The sequence below is a fragment of the Alligator mississippiensis genome, chromosome 8 (genome assembly GCF_030867095.1).
Source record: "Alligator mississippiensis isolate rAllMis1 chromosome 8, rAllMis1, whole genome shotgun sequence".
Taxonomy (NCBI): domain Eukaryota; kingdom Metazoa; phylum Chordata; order Crocodylia; family Alligatoridae; genus Alligator; species Alligator mississippiensis.
The window spans coordinates 7,894,651-7,916,880 of record NC_081831.1 but is presented as its reverse complement, the minus strand read 5'-3'; the positions used below and the strand labels follow the sequence as shown (position 1 = coordinate 7,916,880).

General features: G+C 44.4%; 1 protein-coding gene across 1 annotated transcript in view; it reads left to right on the top strand.

The window, feature by feature from the left end:
- Positions 1-22,230, top strand: part of ANKFN1 (ankyrin repeat and fibronectin type III domain containing 1) — a 108,654-nt gene that overhangs the window by 47,300 nt on the left and 39,124 nt on the right. The window contains exons 6-11 of the mRNA XM_019494366.2: positions 1,152-1,249; positions 2,920-3,010; positions 9,705-9,812; positions 17,888-17,987; positions 19,530-19,662; positions 21,445-21,561. Of these exons, the coding sequence (XP_019349911.2) occupies positions 1,152-1,249; positions 2,920-3,010; positions 9,705-9,812; positions 17,888-17,987; positions 19,530-19,662; positions 21,445-21,561 (647 nt within the window). The remainder of the gene's footprint in view (positions 1-1,151; positions 1,250-2,919; positions 3,011-9,704; positions 9,813-17,887; positions 17,988-19,529; positions 19,663-21,444; positions 21,562-22,230) is intronic.

Sequence of the window (22,230 nt, the reverse complement as noted above, 5' to 3'; positions counted from 1 at the left end):
AACCAGGGAATTCGCCATTCCTAGCATATCACTTCAGAAAAATAGGCTGTTTCTCTGTCAGCAGTCACAATTCACCATTCACGTGTGCTCATTTGAAAACCGAATTCCTAGATCTGCCCGTCTCTGACTTAAAGTATTCTTGTGTTCCCGTTCACTTATGCAAGGCGTAAAGGGGGAAATGTTAATGGCAGCGGGGCTGAGCTTGCCAGCTCTTCTGCTTGCGAGCACTTCAGGAAGGGCAGCCACATCCTTACATCTAAAGGATGGACCTGTCTGATTGCAAAAGGCAGTTTAATACAACACTGCTTGATTATTTTTTTTTCCCTCCATAATGAACGATTTGTCTTGTGGGTCTGCGTGACTTCTGTCATTATGCCACAGAAATCCTGCCTCGAGTAGGGGGCTGGACTAGATGTCTTTGCGAGGTCCCTTCAGCCCTGCTTTCCTATGATCTGGTGCAGAGTACCGTCAGAAGTACAGATCTCTGCACCACTATCGGCAGTACAAGGATGCAGCCGAGGTCCTGGGGCCCAGAAGCAGCAGTGACTTCTGGTTACCACCACGATCACAATTGTAATTAAGCAGCTGCCACTCTTTTTTTTTGCACCTGAGGTGGTTGCCCTGTTCACTCCACCCTCCTTATGCCACTGACCCCAATGGCATTGCCTTGAGAGCCAGGGGGGCTCTATGCAGGCCCGAGAGTCCACCCATGTGGCTTTAGCAGCACAGCCGGAGGCTCTCTGTCCAGTTTGATGTATAGGTTGGTTTAGTTGGGCTTTCAGTTCTCCACACAATCTCTCTTTCCTGCTGCTGTTTTTTCTTTAAAAGGAAATTGCTTAAATGACTATAACTCACATGCCGAAGCATTTTTAAACATACTTTTATGAAAAGCTTTTGAGCTATTTTTTCACAATACCCACACACGCACAGACCGACAGACAGACAGACGGACAGGCACGCACACACACACAGACAACTGAGCGCCGTACAAAACGCTGTGAATCATCATATGGTCTTGCTCTAGCCACATGGAGGAGTTAATCGGTAAATGGTGGGAGAAAAGGCAGCTACTTAATTTCCAAGGTGATAAAATGCCTCAATTTTCTTTCCCTGAAATCTGATTTGCTTTTCTTTGGCTATTTATTTTCTAGTGGAATGGAGCTGCTCTGAAGACTTTTCTCCTTTGGCCGGGGAAATTATCATGGATAATCTTCAGTCTTTGAGGTGCATCATCACAGGCCTCAGAACGGTAAAGGCCAAATCATTAATTTAGATCTTTAACTCCCCCGGTGATATAAGGGCCCTGACATTTGTGTCCAGACCTCTTGGCAATAACAGCAGAGTACCATTCCTCTGGCAACAACTGCCCGTCATTAAGCATAATATGTCTGGTATCCATAATCTGGAAGTCACAGAGGAATAGACAAACAGCATGAACTGTTTTGTAAGTTGTCATGTTATGGGGAGATCAGAAAAGATTGGAATGAAAGCCCCTGCTCTCTGGATCACGGGATAATCTCAGTGCAGATCAAAGGCTCCAGAGTGATCCAGTCCTGACTCCATGTCTGATGGTTAAAATAACAATTCTATCTCTCCACCGCATCCAGGAACACAGTTGCTGACTGCCGTCTTTTTCTTTTTAAAGAAAGGATGTGTGTGTTTGTGCAGATAAGAACAGGGTTAGTGACGGAGAAAACTTGTCATGAATATTCACATGGATTTTTACAGAGTCTAACTTCAGCCATGTGTCTATAACCCTGCTCTGCCAGGTCTTTTTAGACCATTTGTAGAAGCAAATTTTGGTTCACAAATGCTGGCCTCATTCAGAAGTTGCACAAATATTTGTGCTGGAAGCCTTCTTTAGGGGCCCAATCCAAAGTTCACTAAAGTTTATAGGAGTCTTTCCATTGACTTGACTGGGTGTTGAATTAGAGATTTGGGTCAAAAAACCTTGGCCGTTGGCCTGAAGCATAGGCTGGTACAGATATCTGACTGTGCCCTAAGGTTAAAATTCTTAAATAGGTTTGTCTGGGAGTCCAGGGATGGGCACAATGTGAAAACTTCCAGCACCGGTTTGGGAAGAGATTGTTTTATTCAGTCGTTTTGTCTGGAGAGAGCTTTGATTTGAAGCCCGTTATTTTTCCAGGCTGGTGGGCTCTTGCTTGCATCTTCTACCTTTTCATTCTTACCAGCAATATAAAACAGCTTTACTAAAATACAAATCAGCTAAACAGGCAGTCACTTCCAAGAATGCATGCTGAGGGCAGAACTTTGTTATACCTTTAGCTCTGCACAGGTATGAGGATGCAACATCTTTACAGGAACGGCAGGGTTTTTAATAGGGCTCACACTGGCTTACCTTTGCTTTCTTTGAAATCTCTTGGAGGAGAGAGCTTTGGTCCCTGCTCCCATCACTGTTTGTGGTCCCTGCCAAGGCAGTGGGTAAATGGTGGAAATAATCGTGAGATCAGAGACTGAAACCCTGAATTCTCTCTTGCACACAGAGTGCCCTAAGCACTCTGCTGCAGAGTTGCTCCTCCTTGCTCGCTGTCTTTCCGTCCCCCTGAATCTGACATACTCTTCTGGGCAGCTTCAGCACAGAGGGAGGGAGTATCCTGTAGCCTGGAGGTTGGGATCTTCCCGTGGCAAGTAGGAGAGGATGCAGGGGTTGAATCCCCTCAATCTGCTGAGAGAATTGAACCCCGGTCTCATTGCTATTCCTGCCCCAGTAACGCTCTCCTAGCATGAACCAATCCATACAGATGCAGAAGGGTAAAAAACTGAGCAGAAGGAATTTTTCAGGTCATTAATTTAAGGCCATATCAGTTAAGATAGGTATGGCATGTTAAAGAAGCAAAGTGCAAAGAAATTAATATCTAAGGTTTAATGCATTTTGTTTCCATTTTTGTTCATTTGCAGGGCCAAAGGTATTATGTCCAAGTCTCTGCCTACAACATGAAAGGATGGGGTCTGTCCCAAGCTACTACTCCTGCCTCCGCTTCTCCATCCAGTAGGTTATGAGCTGTTACATCTACTGTATTTGATTCCTAACTGCTGCTTTCTCAGAATCTGCCCCTTTTAAAAGTGAGGTTGTAAACATCCACTCTTCCAGGATCAAAGGCCAGGTGGGGAAGCCAGATGGGAATGCAGTAAATGAAATATAAATTCAGGCCCGCAAACAAATACACACACACACACACACACACACACACACACAGTGTGCATGTGTATATACACAGAGAATGTGTGTGTGTGTATATATGTATGTGTGTATATGTGTATATATATGTATTTGTATATATATATAGGTGTGTATGTGTGTATATGTATTTGTATATGTATATAGGTGTATATGAGTGTATATGTGTGTGCATGTGTATACATACATACACACACTTAGACATGCACAGACATGCACACACTATATATAAAGGCATGTGTTTTTATATACCCCTATAAGTGTGTGTGTATACATACATAAATATAAAATCATACATATTCATACATTCATTCATTAATTCATTCATGCATACACATACATAAAAATAACTATAGTTTATAAATACATAAACTGTGTGTGTGTGTGTTGGAATTTTCTTTGCTTGTTGCATACATATATGTGTGCATGTATGTAGATATATGGTAGGCAACTGTCGATCCTCTGGATCATGGTGTACACGTCTAGTCAGATGCCTGGTGAATCCATTTGTGGCTGACAAGTCCAATTCAAGAGCAACACAGCTTGTTACAAGTTTCACAGATCCATATGTTGTCTGAGTTGGAGTCCAGAGTTTAAAGGATGCTGCTTTTCTTCTTTCTTGCTTCGCTTCCATCCTCTGGATCAAAGCCACTTCATGTTGAGCTGCACCCAGTGCCAGCTGTTCCCACCAGATTGGGCAGGATTTTGCACGCTCCTCCCAACTTTCTACGTTGATGTTGAGCAACTTCATATCATTTTTGTATGCATCATGGTACCACCATAGAGGGCAACCCCACTTTCTAGAGCCGTCTTGAATCTCACTATGCAAAATATTCTTGGGGATACAGTCTTCCCCCATTTCCCTGACATGACTGATCCATCGCAACCTTCTCTTCTTGATACAGTTTTCTACGTGTGCCAGTCCTGTGCACTCCAGCACTTGTGTTTGGTATTCTGCTTTCCCACTTTATTTTCAGGATCTTATGCAGACATCTCCTGTGGAAGCTGTTCAGTCTCTTGATGGGCCTACCATATGTAGTCCACATTTTTGAACCATAAAGCGGGATGACAGCCCACGTCTCGTAGATTTGCATCTTCACCTTAGCTGATAGTTTTCTTTTATTCCATGCACAAAATTCTTAGCTGCTTTTCCATTTCTGTTAGTCAGCTCAGTCTGAAGGTCCAGATTCCTGCTGATTGTAGGACTCGAGTAGCAAAAACTGTCAATGAGAACAAGAGATTTCTCCTCCAGAGTGATGTCAGGCACTGGTTCTTCCACCCCTTGGTACATAATCATAGTCTTCTTGAGATGAATTGCCATCCTGAAGCTCTTGCATGATTCAGATAATATGCCCAAGACATTTTGCTGGGAAGATTCACTTTGGACAACCAAGAACACATCATCTGCAAACAGGAATTTTCTCAGACTCAGTTCTTTCACCTGGGTTTTCGCTCTAAACCTTGAGATGTTGAAGCCTCCATCTAGTCTGGTTCAAAGATAAATGCCATCATTGCTGTCTTCGAATGCACGAAGAAGCAGGAATGAAAAGTAGATGTTCAGAAAAGTATGGACGCTGAAACGCACACGTTTCACCCTGTTGTTTTGATGTCACAGGTGTTTCATTCTTTATTATCATACACTACAGTTGCCTTCATACCTTGATGTGATGAGCAAGTTTAAACATTTTGCGGGAGGACAACCCAGTTTCTTTGGAACAGAAAACAGCCCCGTCTGTTGACTCTATTGAAGGCCTTCATCAGATAGATGAAGGCTACGTACAGTTGTACTCATTTTTCTCTACACTTCTCTTGTAGTTGTTGACTGAATATATCATATCAATGGTGGAGCATCCTGAGTGAAGACCACCTTGACTTCCAGGATATAGCCTTTCACCTAGAGATTGTAGCCTAGAAGCATGATGCAAGTAACCATTTTTCTAGCCTTGCTGAACAGGAAGATACCTCTAGAGCTGTCGCAGTCACTTCTATCCCCCTTGTCCTTGTGTAATTGTACAGACTGTTCAGCTCTGATATCTTAGATTTCATAGATTTCATAGACATTAGGGCTGGAAGGGACCTCGGAAGATCATCGAGTCCAGGCCCCCGCCCAAAGGGCAGGAAGTCACCTGGGGTCATAGGATCCCAGCAATCTTGTGGTACTGCTTCCTTTTGCCACAGAGCAGTATAACAAAACATCACAGAGCTTTCAAAGTCATTTGCCGTTGGCATGTGTGTATGTTTTAGCAGGCAAACAGTCATTGCCAGATGCCTTGTTCCCAGGAATCAATTTAATGGCTTCCTGCAAATCGTCTGATGTAGGCTCATTGTCCAAATCCATCGTAACTTTGAACTGTGATAATCCTTCGAGCTCTTCAGGTCTGTGTGCGTGTATTACACGTGTGTATATACACACATACAAATCTTATTTTAATGTCCTTATGCTGTCTCCACTCCCACCATTTTTCCAATCTTTTACCACTGTATTGTCTACCAAGGGTCTGATCCTGCAAGCGCTTAAGCACACAAGGAAGGAATTTGACTTCACTGCCTTTCCATAGACTTCTCTCCTATGGAACATTGTATAATCATAGGAAAGTAGGGCTGGAAGGGATTTCACCATGTCATCTAGCCCCTGGCATAAGGCAAGATCATCCCTGCCTAATCATCAAAGCTGATTGTCGGTCCAGCCTGTTCTTGAAAACTTCCAAGGATGCAGAGTCCACATTTTCTCTAGCCTGTTCCAATGCTTGACCACCCTGGTATTCAGAAAGTTTTCCATAATCTCCAACCAAAATTTCCCCTGCCAAAGCTTGAGGCTGTTGCTCCTAGTCCTTTCCCACACAGCTATGAAGAAAAGTCCATCTCCATCTTCTTTGTAATTGCCCCTCATGTATTTGAAGACTGTTATCAAATCCCCCTCAGTCTTCTCTTCTCCAGACTAAATACCCCTGGTTCTTTCAGCCCTGCCTCATAAGTCTTGCTAGTGTAAGAGCATACTCTGAACTGCAAACTGGAAAGCAGTGATACTGCAGGCAATTATACACAGTGCATTGCACTGAAATATAAGCATTGTGGGCCAGATCCTAAGGTGAGAACAGGTGTCAAGTCCCACTGAAGCTGATGGGAAGTAAAATACTCATGCACCTCCAGGTTTGCAGGATCAAGCCCTGAAGTAGTAGCTAGAATTTTCCAAACAGGGCTGAAACCTTCCTTCCTTTTCAAAGGCCATATCATATTTTGTGTCATCCCGTCAGGGCTATAATTTTATTTTTACAACTTTTTAATCTATCACAGTGGCATCCTATTGTTAGTAACTCTTCCTGGCTAAGTCTTTGCTGTTGACTTGGCTAGGCACGTTGCAGCTTCCCTTGTATTGATTAGTGCAGTAAAGTTTTTTACTTTATTGCATTAGCACTTGCTTTTATTGAGCTAATGTAACAATTTAATAAGCTTGAATGCTAATGTGAGAAAATCAAGGTAGCTGAGAGTTTTGCAGTGAGTCAGGGGTTGGCGTCCTCATCCTGATGAAGTCCTGTTTTCTTATTGTGGACCAAATTTTGTTGGGGCTTAAACCAGAGTGGATCCAGGGGTCCTCTAATTAAATCTTCTGTTTGAGTGTACTAGGATAAAATCCTACTCTAATAGACACTCCCCTGCTTGGAGGTGCTCTAGATTTGTACAGCTATAATTGTGTACAATTTGGCCCCCGGCGTCTCAGAAGTCCTTGACACCTTAAGGAAGAAGCTATCTGTTTTACAGGAGTTCGGTGTCATTCAGTGGAAAACACACCCTGCAGATCAGGGAATCGGAGGCAAGGCAGGTGGCATCATAAGGTTGCAACCTGTTAGGAGATTGAAGTATTGCAGACATTGCATTGTCCTGCTCTTTGGAGAATGCCACTGTCTTCATATTCTCTCCTCAGCCTTTTCCAAATGTTCAGCCAGCCTCAACCAGAATCCTACAGCTTCTGCTGCAGCCTCCGGCTGAGTATAGGTGTCCTGGAGGCCCAGGGGAGAGTGTTCGTAGTACAGGACTGCAGGCAACATCTGATGACGTGAGCTTGGGCTCATGGCACTGCACTCTGCAGTTCGGACACCCGTAAAGCTAATGCCACTCTGTTCCCTGCAAGAGCCCAAAGACATTTGGGTCATGTTTGCCCGTCTCCTCCCAGGCTGTGCCATCTATGACATGAGAGCCACAACAGCATTTGGGACATACGCAGCAAATGATAGCAGGGCTGCTTTTATGCGGCAAGCCAAGCCTTTGCAGTGATGCACGCGAGAACAGTAGTAGGTCTGTACACATGGGAATTTATGTTGGGTCTCTGTGTGGCAAAGAGCAGTATTTCAACATGGCCATATATGTATGTTTTCTTCATCAGCGAGCATTGTAGCATTAAGCAAGTCCAGATCGCTGCGTATAGCTGGCAAGTCTGCGGTATTTTCATTAAGTATCCTTAGTGACACATACTTAAGCTTTTCAGTGAGCGAGACCCTTACAGCCTGAATTCAAATTCTTTTTTTAGGTAGCATTAACATCAGAGCTTCAGCTTGAAATGCCACAGGCTATTTGCTCTGTTACTGGGCATCTGCTGTCTGCAGAACTTATCCCTGCGGGAAAAGCCTTGTCCAGGGCGGCTGCCTTCACTTTTGGTTATAAAAGTAACTCACAGACTGTGCTCTTGGCAAGAGCTGTGCAACTCCGAGACTGCTCAGGTATAAAAGAGCAGAATTTGGCCCTCAGCTGTCAGTTGTATTTAAAATACTTCACATGCCATAAAACCATTTCTAATGATGGCTAGAAGAATATATTAGCAGCATGGGTGACTGGTGCCTCCCGAGTCTGGGGGGGCATTGGGACTGGCGCTTCCAGGGGCTGCACAGCCAGTCTCAGGGGGGTGCACGCACACCTGTGTGCACCCCCTACGCATCAGCAATGATTGGCAGATTTATAGATCCAGGGCCCAATCCTGAATCCCACTCTGGCACTGAGCAGCCATAGATTCAGTGGGTCCTCCCAACCGAAGGTCCCTCTTGCATGGAGGCTCAATGAGTGCTGGACACAATGCACCCCACCCAATGCACAATGCACCCCGCACAGTGCACCCCCGCACAGTGCACTCAGCGTGAATGCCCTTATTCTCATTCTGGGGCAATAAAAGGGGACATGGGATATGCAAAACACTGCTGTGCTCTGGCAGTCTTTGGCTGGTAGATATGCCTTGTGGGGCCGGACCAAGCTTGGTATGGTTTGTCCAGCTAATCCATGCTGCAGTCCTCATCCATCCCTGCATAGCTTGCCCACAGTGGACCAAGCTGCTAATTGACCTCTCAGTGTAGGTTCTGCTGTCGACGTCCACCACAGTACATACCCTGAGGGACAGGCCTTCTAGGCCTTGAGTACTGGAGCAGTACCACCTGGCCATTAAAACCATCCTGGCATGGGGCTTGTTATCATTGTAGCAAGCATAAGACAAGGAAGAAAAAGGCATCTTTATACCTGCTGGCTTAGGAAGGCCCACGGACTGGGCTTGCCCCATAAACGAGCCCTGTATATTTAGCAAGTGAGCAAACAGTCTGTTGGTGGCTCTGAATCTGTACATGCCCCCGTGCCAACAGAGGAGAGGCAGGCGGGTGCACTTCATGGGGGAGACGGGGAGAGCTTATTATTTCTTTTTCTTTTTAAAAAGTATGAAAACAACTTCTGAAACGATGCCATTTGAAATCGCAAATCTCCTGTGTGCTGCAAACTCAGCAGCCTGGCTGATCTGGGCTGAGAGCACAAGAAGACTAAAGCAACTTATGCTAACAGGTTTTATTAAGACTGAGAACATAGCCAGAAGCCAGTGAGAGCACACAAGCAAAGCCTTTTTTTCAGACTGAAGGCGTTCGGGGGAGAAACTCTGGCTCCCTGTCTTACCAGGACGGTGCCTGGCACACAGTCAGTGCCACGGGTGGAAGTTCAAGGGTTCCCCACCATGCATGGACCAAACTGGTCTGAATGGTCCCACAGAGATAGGACTCAGCCGTGGGGAACCAAGGTTCAACCCTCCTCTCTGCAATTGTTTTCCTGTGTGACTCTGATAACATTATTTATCCTCTGTGTACCTCCGTCCCTGCACTGTAAAAGGGAGATAAAAGCACTTCCCTACCACACCGGGGCATTGGGAGGGTGACTACATTAATGACTGAGAAGCGCTGACCAGAGTAATGGGAGCCATATAGCAGATCTGACAGACAGTGTCCAGCTATCACAACAGGAGCTCCTGGGAGCTGATCAAATTTGAACAGGTACCTACCTATATATTCATATTATCATCTGGTTTGCAGAGGAAGGTTTATTGCGTAAGCGGCGGCAACAGACTTAAAAGCAGCTGCTGTTTCCGCCTGCCTGCGTATATGCAAATGTCTTCCGAAGCTCAGGAGTATCAGAAGCGAGAAAACCATTTAAACCCCCCTTTCCTGTCCCTTTACACTTAGTTCTGCTTGGTTCTTTTGTTCACCAGACTGGAAAGACTATGATGGAAGAGACCCTCGACACAGGGGACACACTGAAGCCCTGGAACATCTCCTTCAGCAGGTCCGAGCGTCTCATCAGCATTACAGTTGCAGAGGTAAGGATAACATATCTGTGCGGTAGGCACCAGCCGAAGCCTCTGTGGCGCCTGTAATTTTAGCAGTTTCCTAACTAGGTCATACCTTCTCATTCATCAGGAAAAGAAAGATATTAATATTGGCCCATCTGGAATCACTTTAGCGCGCTATCTTGCTTTTAACCCTTAAAATAAGTAATAGGCAACCCACTTTTAAAGCCAGCAACGACACAAATGCACCCTCCCCCTTATATTCCACGTGCGTATTTAATTGTTTTCCCTGCATTTCACGCAAGAATCCACGAAAATGTTACAAGGAGCTTTCCCCCTCTCCCCCCAAAAAAACAACCCCAGTTAAAGTTAACAAATGTTTTGGATCAACAGAGGACCTGGCTGCATCCAAATGGAAGGCACTGTGTATTCTAGCAAAGGTGGTGCCGATGTGTAATGAAAAATAGTTGCACTATCCTGTGTGAAGGCAAGTTTGCTACATTTTCTAATGGAAAAAACCTAAATCTGGGAGAGGGTTTGAATCTCAGCCACTTAAGTGCTCTTTCATTCATGGGTCTGTGATGGCTCGCAGGCTGCAGCAGCTACTTAGCGTTCTTTGGAAAGCATTTTAAATGCCCTCATTTTATGTGGGCTGTAGAAATATTACTATTTGGGGGGTTTTAAGCTAAGATTTCTAACCAGAATAATGCCTAATGGCAAAGGAACTTGGTTTAAAAGGAAGAATCAAACTGCCACGAAGCTATCATTTTTCTTTGCTGGTTTGCCTGTTATATTCCAAACTGCAACAAGCAATTCAAGTACCTAAGGCTAAAATCATCTGGCTAAAATTGATAGGTTCGGCTTCAGTTCTTCGTATGCAAATATTCCACAATCATGACGATCAAAGGTCTGCCAAAACCCAGTTGTAACTATGGCAACTTAAACTATTGTCATTTGGACAGGGAAAAGAGATATTGCAAAGAAAGCACATGTTCCTCTCATTAGGATTTACACAGACATGAATATTTGTAGGGGATTTTGGAAGGGAAGGTGGAGGTAGCACATTACGGCTCTTAAATAGCTTCCTTCCTATGTGATAATCTGGTAGGGCATTTTGTTATGGTACCATTTCTCTCCTGAGAGTTAGTGCATATCCAGGCCTTTCCAGATCAGCCTCCTCATCAAAGAGTAGTAAGTGGTGTGACGGGAATGACACCTGGACCCCAGTCTAGGGACAAAAAATGTCCACAACCAACGTGCAGGCAATTCTTTCGGGAGTCTTCAGTTCGACATGGGGGAGAGCTTCACCAAGAATTGAGAGACTCTTCCGCTCTTCTTACGTTTCCCTTGATCTTGAATTTTAGAAGAACAAAAACCCTAACACCATTGTAGCAGTCTTCCAAAGACTGAACATTTTCTCACACGCTTACAAAAAAACAAAAAACCAACCCAAAACCCCCTTAGAAGACGATGGGTAGCAGTGCCATCTGGTGGTGCCTATCATAACAATATTTTTGCTTTGGCCATGTAAAATTAATTCCTCGTGCCATTAGATATGTGGCTGAATCCGCATTGTACCATTACGAAGGGCCTTCTCGATGCACATTAGAGGCGTAGCTAAGCCGTGCAGCTGATGTGATCCCCATCACAAGAATCATTGGAAAATAGAGCTGAAAAGGACCTTGGCGGGTTATCTAGTCCAACCCCCTGCTCAGGGCAGGATCATCCCTGTCAAAACCACCTGAAACAGGTGTTTGTCTAACCTGTTCTTAAAAGCTTTGGAAATGACCGACACACAAGTACCCGACACAAGGCCTGAAACATCACAAGCGCCCTTTAAATTGCCACAGATAAAGCTGAGGTTGAGGCCATTGTCAACATCCTCTAGCAAGGAATGGAAGTAGTTTATTAAAATATACTCAAGAGATCCAAGGAAGAGGACCGTACCTCACACTACAGGGGGGAAGACAAAAAAAACTCCAAGTCTGCGCCAGCAGTTTAGTAGTTTTGTGAAATGTTGGGAAACTGGAAACATTTTTGCATTGAAAAGGGGAGAAGGAATCACAACGTTACTTTTCCTCTGAAATTTGCAGCTGGGAACTGTCAATGTGAACTGAAAGCTAGGAGTGTTTTTGGTCCAGGGAGGATGATTGGCTAGTGGGTGGAGCACAGGGCCAGAAGGATCTCATGAGTCCTTTAATTGTTTCCATTCGTGTAAAACTTTGTGATGTAGAACGTCTGCGAGCATCAACCAACACCGCTGCAGAGTTGTCCATGGAGCTGTTCCATTTTACACCAACTGAAGGATTTGGCCTGTTATTTACTTTTGTCAGTAAGGGTCATGCTCAACTTTCTGACCCTGTGGGCCACATCAGAGGTGTGAGGCCAGTCCAGGGGCCAGATCTGGCATGCAGGGCTGGCCCATGAGTGCGATCCAGCTGCCCCCTTCCACTAGATCTATCCACTCAGCAGCTCAATTGTCTACTGTGAGTTGGTGCAATCCAGTGTGCAGGGCCATGCCATCTGACCCATGGGTCCAGAAATTTGGCAGAAGGGGAGCTGCAGTTAACACTGCCACTGCTCCCCAGCCGCCAAACTTTCAGACCTGCAGAGAACCCCAGAAGACATGGCCTCATAAGCCAGACCTAGCCCTCCGGCAAGAGGTTGAGCAGCCCTGTGCAAGTAAATATTGTTATCACATCTCTCAGAGGAAGAGGCTGAGGCTCAGAACAGTTGCATGACTGAGTCCGTATCAGGATACTGGTCTTCTGAAACAGCCCTGTGCCAAATCTACCATGGGTGACTGGTGCCGCCTGAGTCTGGGGGGGCACCCACAGAAGTTGGTGGCAGCAGCAGGGACGGGGCTGGCAAATACCCGCAGAAGCTGGTGGCAGCAGCGGGGATGGGGCTGGCAAGCACCCGCAAAAGCCACCAGCAGTGTCGGTGGTGGGGATGGCCCTTTCAGGGGGGGCACGTACCCCCCCGTGACCCTCCTAGAAGTCACCTATGAAAAATGCTACACCACATAGTACCCCTCAGGCTAAATGCTTATACTCATAATCCTCAGCTGGTTTCAATCATCACAAGTCCATGGAGAGCTACAGCACTTACTAGTATTCATCAGCTAAGGACCCAATGGAGTGCATCTGTCTTTTCCATTCTTTGTGAGGCACAACTAAACAATGGGCCAGAATCAGATCCCAGACCACTGTTTTTTCCCTGTGTGAATCCTATCATGTACACTGGTTTAAATAAGAGTGAGATCAGGGCTAGTGTTTAGCGAGCAGTAGAGTTAACGTGAGACAATGACCAAGGAAAGATTCGAACTGGGGCCCTCTTGGCCCCTGCCCTCGCATACAGAAATGCTGCCCCTTTGGGCATGCATGTCTCATCCTCCCTCTGAGTGCAAGGGAGGGGTACTGGAAGTGTGGAAAGACAGGCCAGAGAAGACGAGTGGCTTGGTTGATGTGCTTACCAAAACCCCACTTATAAAAGGAGCTCAAGAGCAGCAGCTGCTCCAGTGTCGCAGCTGGACAAGAGAGGATTAAATTCCCCAGTTTCCGTTGAGATCCCCCGCACAAAGTCTGTTCACTTGGGCTGTGCAGGGAAGCCCAGACCTTGTTCATTTGTGTGGCCCAAAGCACTTCAGACGCTGAAGGAAACAGGCTCCCAAGAACACCAGGAAGGATACATAGGAATGTACAGTGAGTTCAAGAGGTTTGGGAATTAGATCAGCTGTTGCTTTTGAACCTGCTCTGTGAAATGATGAATTATCTCAAGGAATCGCTTAGGAAGCTTCGCTTTCATATGTTTAATCTTCTGGAAAACCGTGATGATTACAAACAACAAAGTCATCCATTTGTCTTCATAATACCGTGCTGCAGAATAGCATAACCAAGTTACTACAATTACAAGTCCTGGCAACACTTCAAATGTTTTTGGGTTTTTTTAAGTGTTTTTTTTCCCTGCCGATCATTCATTCCAAACAAATTTTGTGCAGATTAAGTAATTACGTGATGCTTTGTTAAGAGGGGAACCCGCACCTTCATTGAAATGCTTCCCAAATATTTTCTTTCTGAGCTTTACTTGTAAATATATTTTATTGGACAAGTCAGAAGTTAATTTTGAAAATGAGTTTAAGAGTCATTTGATTCATAAGCAGGAAAACCTGTTTTTACTGTATTTACCAAAGAGAGAGGACTTTGATTTCACAGACCATTTTAAAAGTTTATATGGAATAAATAATTAGCATGAATATGCAGCAATAAAACTCACGGGCTTATGCTGTGCTGTGAGCTGAGAATTGCAGATGGAAGATTTTAAGGCCAAAAAGAACTATTATGATCACTGCCTTGGATCTTCTGCATCTGACCCAAGCCCTACAACCTCACCCAGTAAATTTCTGCTTTGAGCTCATAACTTCTGCTTGAGCTATAACATCCCTTTTAGGAAGACACCCAGCTTTGATTTACGAACTGAATATGGTAAAGAATCTACTGTGTCTTAGGTAAGTTGTTCCCGTGGTTATCTGCCATCCATGCTAACAAGCTGTGGCCTTATTTCTCATCTGAATGTATGTGGCATCAACGTCCAACTGTGAGATCTTTTTTCACAAAGGGGAAAATTCAGCTTCATAGACAGCGTCGGTGCAAAGTCCAGTCTTCACGTATGCCCTCAAAAAAGGGTTGAAGTGGGCTCATAGTGGTGTACATGTGTCCGGCTAACCTCTTCCTCGCTGAATGCCGCCCAAAGTGACTAGAGCTGGTAGGCAAGCCCAGGGATTATTGTGGGCCAGATGTTCCTCTCTCACTGATTTTACACCGTTCGGTTCACTTCTGTGGGCCAGTTATGGGAGTGGTACTCCCTTTTCTAGCCTTGGGATTATAAACCATCCAGCCCTTTCTATCCGTCCTTCACAGCCCAGTGCTCCCACTCCTGTCCCGGAAGGGCCCGCGTGCAGTTTTCTCCTATCCCTCCACAGGCCTATTTATCTCGTTCTTTATATACCCCTTGTATTTAGGAAACAACAAAGATACTTTTATATGTCCAGAATAAAAAGAGAGAACCTGCAAAAATCATAAATTTACCCTTGGAATTAACTGCTCGACGCTATCTCGGTGTTAAGGTTTGTGACCTAAACCCAATCGCTACCACCCCCCTCATCTCGTCTAGGGAGTGTTGGCTCTAAGGCTCAACACTCGATTACCTTATCATTTATTAAAACCGCCTTGTTTTGCTACTGCTGATATTTTACAATTCCGGGCAATTCATGTTATTTATTAGTTAATTAAATAACAGACTGTTAAAATTCCATTTCCCATGGATCCAAATTATCCACTAATCCCAGCTCTGCTTTTCTGGCTTCTTACTTAGACAAGACTGTAAAACAAAAGCAAAGAACAATGTGGGGAAGTTTATGGTCTTTAGTGTAGTTTTACCTTTTTTTATTTTTTGCTCTTGGCATATAAGAAGCTGTGGACTGAATCCAAACCACTGAATAGCCCAATAGCGTATATTTTCACATTTAACATGCCCTATTATTTTAGTGCTATAATCTCTGGGTGTTTTATGTGGAGTTATGTTGCTTTGCCTTTAGCAACTCAGACCTTCCTCCCCCCATATACAAGAGAAAATCTAACTTGCATAATTAGGCTGGAAACAGTATTCCTAAACTGGTCCGAGTGGAGGAGGAGGGGAATTGAGACATGCATTTACCATTTGGTTTACATTAGGGTGCTGCACTGAAGTAGCTTCACAGGAAGGTAAGAATGAGCCATGTAAATGTTCTCCAGATATTTGCTTTCTAATGGAGGGCAGGTAGAGCCAACATTTGAAAGAGGTAAATACTGAAGAGAGAGCGAGGGGTGTAACTCGAAATAAAAGTTGAGGAACAAAACCCAGAAGATTAGTATCAAGAAAGAAGTATAGAGAGAGTCTGAGAGAAGGAATGCGCTTGTCATTATGGCTTTGCTTGAGGCATTTAAACCGGGGCTAGACCATGGGAGAAAATACCATTGAGAACGATTCTGCACTGGAAAGAAACCGGATTTGGTGATCTAATAAGTCTTTCCCGTGTCTGAATTGTCTGATTCTATAATAATTTCACCTCCACTAGAAGCGTGTTCTCTTTGTGCTCGCTGTTCAGCAGAGCAATAATTATGCTAACAATGTGTCTTCTTTCTGTGGTCTTCGATGTGCAAATTATGGTGCAAATTTATTCATCGTTTAAAAAATATATTGAACACTTACACAGATGGGGTTTTGACAAGAACAAATTTAGATGTTCTTTAAATGTTCAAACTTAGAACTTGCTAAGGAGACACAGTCAGACACCTCCTATTTAGCAGTAATGGTACAAGGGAAATATGTTACTCTGGGAACATTCAAGGAGACAGATTAGCAACGTGCTGCGAGTAGGTTTCTGTAAAGACCTGGGAAGATAATAGGCTTTTCCAACTGAGATAAGTTAACCTCCAGATATTTGGAGGCTCAAGCATGCTTATCCTTACATCCCCTGAATGAGTCCCCTGAATGACTGGAACATCTTGGCCCTGCAGGATGTCATTTCACAATTACATTTTTCTGAGCGTCTTTCTTTCCAGGTCAACCAGTAATACCCTAAGAGAGGTGGCCAGCCTGCAGTGCAGGTGCCACAAGTGGCATGGGCAGCCTCTGTGTGGTCCGTGGCAGATTGGGAAGGGGGAAGGTGGCACAGAAGGAACAGGGCAAGAAGCAGAAAGTGATTGGGAGAGAGCACAGGGCAGGAAGCAGAAAACAGATCAGGGAGGGGAAGGGGATCAGAGTGGCACTTGGGGAGGGTGCAGGGCCAATTTGTGCCCCCACCCTGCCCTAAGACTTATGTCTCTGGGACTGATTCTTTTCTTTCATATGCCAGTATTAAACAGGAATGAGAACTCAAGTCAATGGAGTTTCCTCAACAGCAAACCAGTTTAAGGGGCTGCCTGCATATGGCATACTGCACTTCCCAGTTCTGCAATGACAATGACTTCTAGCGGCCGTTCAAAAGCCATGAACAATGCTGTGTACTCTTGATCACCATCTACTGGCACATCCTTTAACAGTATTTACATTTCCACAGCGTAGAGAGCTTTCATAATGGTCCCAACTCCCGCTGAGAATTGTTTTATTGGCTTCAAAGGAAACTGGATCCTACGTAAAAGCGGAGTCAGGCCCTAGGAATACCATGAAGCAGAGAGATCTGGAAAAGTGAAACGCAATTGAACAATAAATGGTTAATATAATTTTTTAGAACCTCAGTAAATGACTGAATTTCGGGCTGACGCTGATGCGTTGATCTTTTGGAATCCGATTGGATCTTTTGGAACGTGAATCCAATTCTACCCAATCCGAAGCCTGGCTGTTTTATCACAGACTTCCAATTGGATGTGAAGAGGTTGAAGGACAACTTCGATGGCTGTTGCTTGGACTCTTGGTAACTGTAGAACGAATTTAGCTTAGGAAGTCCTGAATTTGCTGAAAAAAAGTTTATGAAAATACAAACTGTTGCTTAGAAAAAGATGGAAATGATCTTTCTCAGTCAAGTGGCAGCTGATGTCATTGAAATGAAGACAAATACGTTGTTAAATCTCTCCCTGGTATCACCACATTTGTTAGAGCCGAAGTGGGAGACCTGTCATTCTGTTACTAGCAGCTTTGACATTGCCGATAGCTTAAGCTGCACAATTCAGAAAATACCAGACAACCTCAAAATGAGATCTTCCCAGCTGGTTTCTGCCCGTTGTAATTACAAAGATTACTTGCAAAGTTCAGATTCCATTTCTGATTGGCCCAAACAGAAACGCATGATTATGGGTCAGGCCTGTTCTGGTTGGGGAACAAAACAGGGATGTTTTTTCCAGGTCTGAGTTCATTGGCATGAGGAGTTCACTTTTATCTTATCACCAAGAGTCTATGCCAACATAAGCAAAGACGGGTGAGTTTCTGCATTCCTTGTCTGCTGTAAGAAATCAGCACAGGCACATTTTGAAATTTTGTATCAGGAATAGAAGGGACAAAAGGTTTTTCTTTAAATAGAAACTGCAATTGATGTCTCCTCTTTTTGTTTGCTTGTTTTTCTGTTTTAGAAGGGTCTAAGTTGCAGAACGCCGGGCGCAAGCAATCAGTCTCTAGGAGCCTGAAGCATCTTTTCCACTCTTCAAACAAGTTTGTGAAGACATTGAAACGGTTTGTTCATTGATTTCACTTCTAAAATATGCCGAGTTTGGCTAAAAATTGATGTCTGGATCCAAAAGCGATTGGCATCTTTGACATGAGATCACACAGCCTCTCCTCTGATTTAAATGGCAGGACATCAGAAATAACTGTGATAAGGTTACATCGGTGGAAAACTGGTATGTCTGATGGAAATTCAAGCTCCTTGAGCCAGATCCAGCTCCTCTGGGAGTCAATAGAAATCTTTCCACTGTTATCAGTGGGAGCTGGGTTGGAATTGTCACCCTTTATGCAAAAATACAGTATAGTAGGGCTGTGTGACGCTTCGGGTGCTGATTCGATTTGGAGGAGATTTGGCCGGATTCGGTGGCCAAATCTCCAAATCCTAATCAAATCAGGGGGCCAGTTTAAAGGTCCGAATTGATTCAAAGCTCTCCGAATCTTGGGAAAAGATTTGGAGAGCTGTGATGATTTGGGCAGTCCCCGGCAGCTGCAGCAGGGACCTGCAGCAGACTCTGAGATGGTAAGTACTAGGGGAGGGGAGAGGGGACCTTGGGGGGGACCCCTGCCAGCCTCCCCAACCCCCAGCCCCCCTGACTCCCACTCCCCCAAATCTCTGAATCAGATTCGTCTGAATCGATTCAGGACAGTGATTCGAATCACTGTCCCCCAAATCGTCCAAATCCGAAGCAAATACTAGCTAGTTCACACAGGCCTACAGTATAGTGATTTTAATATTCTTGAAACTCTGGTGCTGCTGCTCATGAATGGGATTTCATAATTGGGAACATAAAATTAAGGGCTCCCACAACCCGTTTACATATATGTTTAATACCCTGTAAGCAGCAAGCAACCCCCTGAGAAGTCCCAAGGACTTCAGGTTAGTTCTGCAACCTGGCACGACTCAGGCAGCTCTAAGCCACAATGGTTTGGTTTCAGCCACTGGAAGTTAGCCACACTGGATTAATTCTTCTTTCATTACAAGAAGCACTTAGTTTGCTTTTCCTTCTTTGTATTCTGATAAGAATTTGACAAAAGAACAAACCCTCCAGGATCTTCCATTGCTCTGCAGTGACTGGTTAATGAATGTAACTAAGTATGAGAAAGGATTCCTCTCAGTATTTATTCTCTAAACCTTTTTTCAGATCTGGTGGCCAAATCATGTGGTTACAGGGTTACATAATTATCCTGTCGGTGTCTCCAGATTTATACAACAACAGAACCCCATTGTTGTTATAAAATACTAGCAAATATTCTGATCTAAAATGATGTAATGACCCCAACTGGGCAAAATTGCTCTGGTTTTACATGGGCAGGGAGTGCATGATCAGGTCCCTAGATAACTGTGTTGTAGTAGTCTCCAACCACTTGCAATGACAAACATTTTGCCTGAATCAGTAGGGGAAGTTCAGTGCTTTGATTATGCAGCGGGTCTAATCAGATAATCAAAATCATCCATTTATGACCTTACAAACTACTCTGTTTTGCATATCCGGGGCATTTGGTTCATATCACCGTGAGAGATCTCTAATTATATTTCTTTTTTCCTTGTAGGGGGCTCTACTTAGCTGTTATATTTTATTACAAAGACAACTTGTTAGTAACCAATGAAGATCAAATCCCAATTGTGGAAATCGATGACTCTCATACTAGTTCCATTATGCATGATTTTCTGTGGTTCACCAAGGTAACAGGAACCTAATTTCATATGTGTTTTCCCACTGTCATGTACTAGAAGTTGCAGAGATGTTGGATGTTTGTTACCAGAACACAAGCTAAGTGATCACAGAATCATAGAAAAGTAGGGCTGGAAGAGACTTCCAGGCTAAGTACAGACAGTTAAAAAGCTCGAGGCTGAGTCAATTCAGTCTTTCCAGGTTAGTCTAAATTGCAGAGATTAAACTGAGAAACAACTGGACACACATTTACGTTTGATTCAAGAAATGCAGCCACATGCCTGCAGTGGCTCAGGCCAGAAGCCGGGGGGCACTAAAGCACAGCTCTCTGGCACATGTCCAGCATGAGGTGTGTGTTTGCTTCCTCTTGCTGCTCTTCCCAAGGTCTCTGGGATGTGCAGTCCAGAATCACAGCAGCAGGACTCTTCAGGGTTCCTCATCACTTCCTCTTCCTGCTTCCAGGTGCCTCTTGGATTTCTAGTCCACAGTTGCAGCCAGCAGTAACTTTCAGTAAGTTTAGCAGAGCAGGGAAGTGCTGTATTTGAGAGAAGCTGGGTTTAACCCTCCTCCCTGCACCAGACCCCAGACAGGGCTTGCCTGTGAGGGGCAGCCCCTGGCTTCCGCCCTGGTGCCCCCCTGCAAGCGTCAGCTGATCGCTGCAGCTGCTCCCAGAAGCAGCTGCAACTACTCCCAGAAGTTCAGCAGGATTGGCCATGGGGGCACCCCCCCCCCCGTTGGCAGGATCAGCCACATGGGGACCCCCCCCCCAGTCAGTGGGATAGGTCACAGGAGGGGCACATGCCCCCTGACTAAGGCAGCACCAGAGCAGACGGAACAGCACAGCCGAGGGCTGGATAGCATGCTGGGATGCTGGACTCTGATTTAACTTAAACTAGGAAGGGGTCTGGGACAGAAGTTTCATAAACCAGTTTGATCCAAATCAATTATGTCTGATACTACATTCAACCAAGTTTATCTTAAACCAATTTCAGCCATTTTGAAACTGGCTTATGTGTACTGAACTTCTGTTCTGTTACAGGTTTAAACCACTTTCTGAAGACTTAAACTGGTTTATGTGTAACTTCTGTTCCTAACCCCAGAGGACATGTAGTCCAACCCCCTGCTTGAAGGCAGGATCATTCCTATCCAAACCATTGTATACACATTCATTGTCTAACCTGTTAGTAAATGTCGATAAGGCAGTGATGATCTGCCTTATTTTTTGCTTTGGTTAACACAGGGGTTTTTTTCCTATGACATTTTTAAGGGTTAAACCCCGCTTAACCAGTCAATCAGTGTGGATGGCTCTAGCCACAGCAGCAGTCATTCCTTGAAAAATATCTAAACTCGCATAAACTATTTCTAGTCAGGGTTATGTGAAGGGGTTTTTGCAGGCCAGAGAAAAAGGAAAGACTAAATGAATGTTAATGGTTGATCAGAGGCTTTAAGAGTTGCTATTATGGTTGTGCTAGGGAGTAAGGGCATCGCTGAACCCCAGAGGATGCTGCACAAACTTTCATGAGCATTTGCAGACTAACTGAAATAAATACATGCTGTCATGGAATCACCTCTTTTTCTATAGCCTGATGGATTTGTACTAAACTAGATGCTTTATAAGTCTGACTAGATGCTTTATTATCACTCAGAGAAAGTCAAGGTGAAGAATATCTGGTGATTGTTTCCTAAGTGCGGTCTGCTTTTCTGTCCCTTCCCCCGCCACACATACAGACAATTATGCTGGTTTTGTAAATATGGAAAGCAAAGGAGATTAAACTGTGACATGTATTTTGCAGCTGTCTTGCATGTGGGATGATATCAGGTGGCTGAGGCAGAATATGTCCATATCCGTGTCCTCGTCAACAGCACTTCAAGCCAGGCAAAAGATGCTTTCAGCAGCAGCACAGTTACAGGTTAGTTGCACTGCATATTTTCAGCCTTTAACTTTAGTGCGTTTATGGTCTCTGGGGGAAGCTGCTGCCAGCTGTCCTTTGCTTCAGCGCTCCCACTAGGCCTTTTCTTTGGAGAAGCGGTATTGCCTACTACAAAGCAAGCAGCTGAGCCTGTGTTCCCAGATGGAAGGAAGGGGTTTATGTTAAAAGTAAATCTCAGGAAAAGAAAGAAAAGAAAAAATAATGACAGCAGCAAAAACCAACATGATGCAGCAAATACTATCAGTAAATTTGCAGTAAATCTGCAAACTGTTGTAAGGTGGAGGCTGCCACAGTTGTAACCCATTTGTCACTTAAAAAGCAAAATCCCTCTCATAGTAAATGCCTACTTCTTACCAATTTTTCAGTTAAAGTAGCATCTACTGCTTACTGCATTGAGGGCTGCATCATGATGTGTGCCAGGCACATCCATTGTAGAAGAAAACTTCTGTCCCAGAATGCTGCCAGACTAAAATGTAAAACATAATTATCTCTATGGTATAGACAGATTAAAGTGGAGATTGTCAGAGGAGCCTAAGGGAGTTAGGCAGCCAAATCCTATCAAATAGTAGGGGAATCTCAAGGGTACCTATGAAGTCTGTTTGGCTAGTGGGAATCTTGAATCTTGCTCTCCACAGTCATAGTGTGGTG